Raw genomic sequence first — 2,868 nt, 5'->3', positions numbered from 1 at the left:
GCTTTTAGCCATTTCACAAGTATTTTAAACAACAATGTCTTGTAGTTAAACCCTTCAACGCTTGTATTCTTATTTGAAATCAGCTCAGCTATTAGTCAGTGGAAGAAGTAACAATACCAAGTTCTGACAGTTGCAGTACTAGATACTGCACCACAAGTCATTAGAAAAAGAAAAATGAAAGAATACATTTCCTCTTCATACAAAACAATTACTTTAGAATAAAAACATTGAAAAAAGTTATGTCATGAAATAAAATTTACTTGCAAAGGAATATCATGTGACAAATGACTTTAAGTTGACTATCAAAAAATTGGGGAGATTTTTATTTCCTAGTGAATCAGCAAGGCATTTTTTGGTTGTTGTTTAAAAAAGTATCATTTCCTTACAGAAACGGTTTTGTTTTTAGTGAAGTTGTAAAACATAAAAGCTTCCATTTCAAAATACGAACAAAATCCCAGATCATATAGGTGTTTACAGTGATTACATTTATCTAAACAATGTACATACATGTTCAGTTGTAAGATGTTAACTTTCTGTGACAAATATGGTGGTGGTTGTTGTTTTTATAATACCAAGAACATGATAAAGTTAATGTGGAATTCTAAAGATAATCTGGTAGTTACTAAGATTTTCTTATGTCTTCACAGGTAAGCAGGCAGAATCTTTCCTATTCTCAAAACTGGAATTTTTGGTTGCTACCAGATCAGCTGGCTTGCAAACAAGAAGCCAACCATTTTAAGAATGCTTTTTGTGTGAACAATTTGCAGACCCCAGGGATGGAGAAACCCTAAAAATGCTCAGTTGTAAGCATTTACAACCTTCACAGCTGTGGCTGAAGACTGTTCTTCTGAAATGAGATCTCAAAGCAGTCTAGTTCAAAATAAAAGGTTTTAACAAAAAATTGGCAAATGGACAATGTCTCCACCAATTCGTGTGTGTCAACCATTTAGTTAATTTTTCTACTTGAATAAATGCAATAGGAAACCAGACACCATGTTTCACTACCTCACTTAATATTCACAATTACAGCGGCTACACCTTGGGATACAGCATCACTCACGCTCCCCAGAGTCAGTTTATATTGAAATAAAGTTTTTTACGCCAAGTAAATGGTTGTCCACAGCCACTAGCTAGTGTGCATATGAACTACAATTTCTAGATGTGGGGAGAAGCAAATGCTGCTCGAATCATCTGCTCTGCTTCTTCTGTTCCTCATTTACGCTTAGTTATCTTTCACATTATTCTTGTTTTTTTCAGTTTGCTTGCCTGTCTGGGTTTGAGCCTGCTGACCCTGCCCACTGGAAGAAGCTGCTTGCTGTGCTGCTTTCTGCTTTAACATCGTCCAATCAAATGTGTAGTCATATTGGTGGTTCAGGGTCCTGAAAAGAATGCGGAATAGCTGCCTCAGATACATGTAATCTGGGACTTCCTCAAAGCGCAGCCCACGACAGTAGTTCAAGTACATGGCGAATTCTGCAGGAAACCCCTTACATAAAACTTCAACAGGGGTGGACATCTTCTTCTCACTAATTTTTTCATATTTTTGTTTTTTTGTTATAGCCTTTAGTCCTTGCCACGGCAGGCTGGTTCTATTAAAATACATGAAAACGTAGCCTAAGGATTCCATGTCATCTCGGCGGCTCTGCTCAATACCAAGATGTGCATTGATGCTGGCATATCGGACAGTGCCAATGAGGTGTTTATCTTCTCTGTACGGTATGTGTTGCCTAGTCCTGTTGTCTCTGTACTTTTTGGCCAAACCAAAATCAATAAGGAACAACTTATTACAGTGGCGCCCAGTACCCATCAGGAAGTTATCTGGTTTAATGTCTCGGTGTAGAAAATTCTTTGTATGCACATATTCAATTCTGCTGATCATCTGGTCGGCTAACATAAGTACAGTTTTCATGGTGAACCTTCTTGAACAGAAATTAAAGAGGTCTTCGAGGCTGGGTCCCAGAAGGTCCATGACTAGCACATTGCTGTCTTTTTCCTGACCGTACCAGTGCATGTGGGGGATGCCAACTCCACCTTGAAGAATCGTGTAGAGTTTGCTCTCATACAACAACTGGGGGTGCTTGGCCTTCTGAGATTCCAGCTTCACCGCTACTTCCTCGCCATTGGTGGTGGTGATCCCCAGATAAACGTCTCCGAAGGAGCCAGACCCGATCTTCCGCACCAGTTTGTATTTCCCTCCTACAACGAGTTCGGCCTTGGAGCCGCTGTTGTTTGCCATCCTGGGAGGCAAAGATGGAAGCTGGGCTCAGCCCTGACCCCTCTAGGGGAGGATGGAGGCCTCCGGGGCTCGCCAGCCCACAAGGCTGAGGGTGAGGGCTGCTGGAAATGGCCACCGAGGCCTTTCCCGGTGTTACAGGGCCTGGAGTCAGCCTGATCCCCAGAGCACACCAGGGTTTCCGCCAGGCCACAGTTTTCGAGGGTTTCTCAAGGTTGCCAGGCTGGGCCACCACCTCTTTCTGGGTGGCGGTTGCTGCCTCGCTGTCGTGGCGACGTCGCGGGCTGAGAAAGGGGGCACAGCGAGTTGTGGCAGCGATACCGCTGCCACCGCTGCCAACGGCTGTGGGCCCGAGGGCCCGGTCACGCCGCCAGCGCCGCCATCTTGTTCCTCCGCCTCAGCCAACCACAAATCGAGAATTTTTGGAGACGCTATTAATGTTTGAGTCCTCTGTTAGGTGTTCCACTCATCTTATTCCATTTAACACGAACTTGCTCGTCTTGTAAGATAGCTATTATTTTCCCTGATTCGTTGGGTAAGAAAGGCTGTCTCAGGTAAGCGGCCTAAGGTTGCAAGAGATTGTGGGCCAGCTGGAATTCAAAACTGCCTAGGCTTATGTAACTCGAAGCTCACCT

The 2,868-nt window shown here is 43.5% G+C and overlaps 1 protein-coding gene across 1 annotated transcript; it reads right to left on the bottom strand.

Moving 5' to 3' along the window:
• Positions 1 to 240: 240 nt before the first annotated feature.
• On the bottom strand, positions 241 to 2,639 carry CSNK1A1L (casein kinase 1 alpha 1 like). Its single transcript, XM_010383073.2, has one exon. It carries the CDS (start codon positions 2,234 to 2,236, stop codon positions 1,223 to 1,225), a length of 1,014 nt encoding a protein of 337 aa, XP_010381375.1. The 5' UTR covers positions 2,237 to 2,639; the 3' UTR covers positions 241 to 1,222.
• Between the last annotated feature and the right edge of the window lie 229 nt (positions 2,640 to 2,868).

The sequence above is a fragment of the Rhinopithecus roxellana genome, chromosome 18, assembly GCF_007565055.1.
Source record: "Rhinopithecus roxellana isolate Shanxi Qingling chromosome 18, ASM756505v1, whole genome shotgun sequence".
In the NCBI taxonomy this organism is placed as follows: domain Eukaryota; kingdom Metazoa; phylum Chordata; class Mammalia; order Primates; family Cercopithecidae; genus Rhinopithecus; species Rhinopithecus roxellana.
Note: the sequence above shows the minus strand (reverse complement) of the source record. Positions and strands in the feature narration are given on the sequence as shown.

Coding starts and splice junctions, on each gene's coding strand:
- CSNK1A1L (XM_010383073.2), bottom strand. CDS start 2,236: ATGGCAAACAACAGCGGCTCCAAGGCCGAACTCGTTGTAGGAGGGAAA.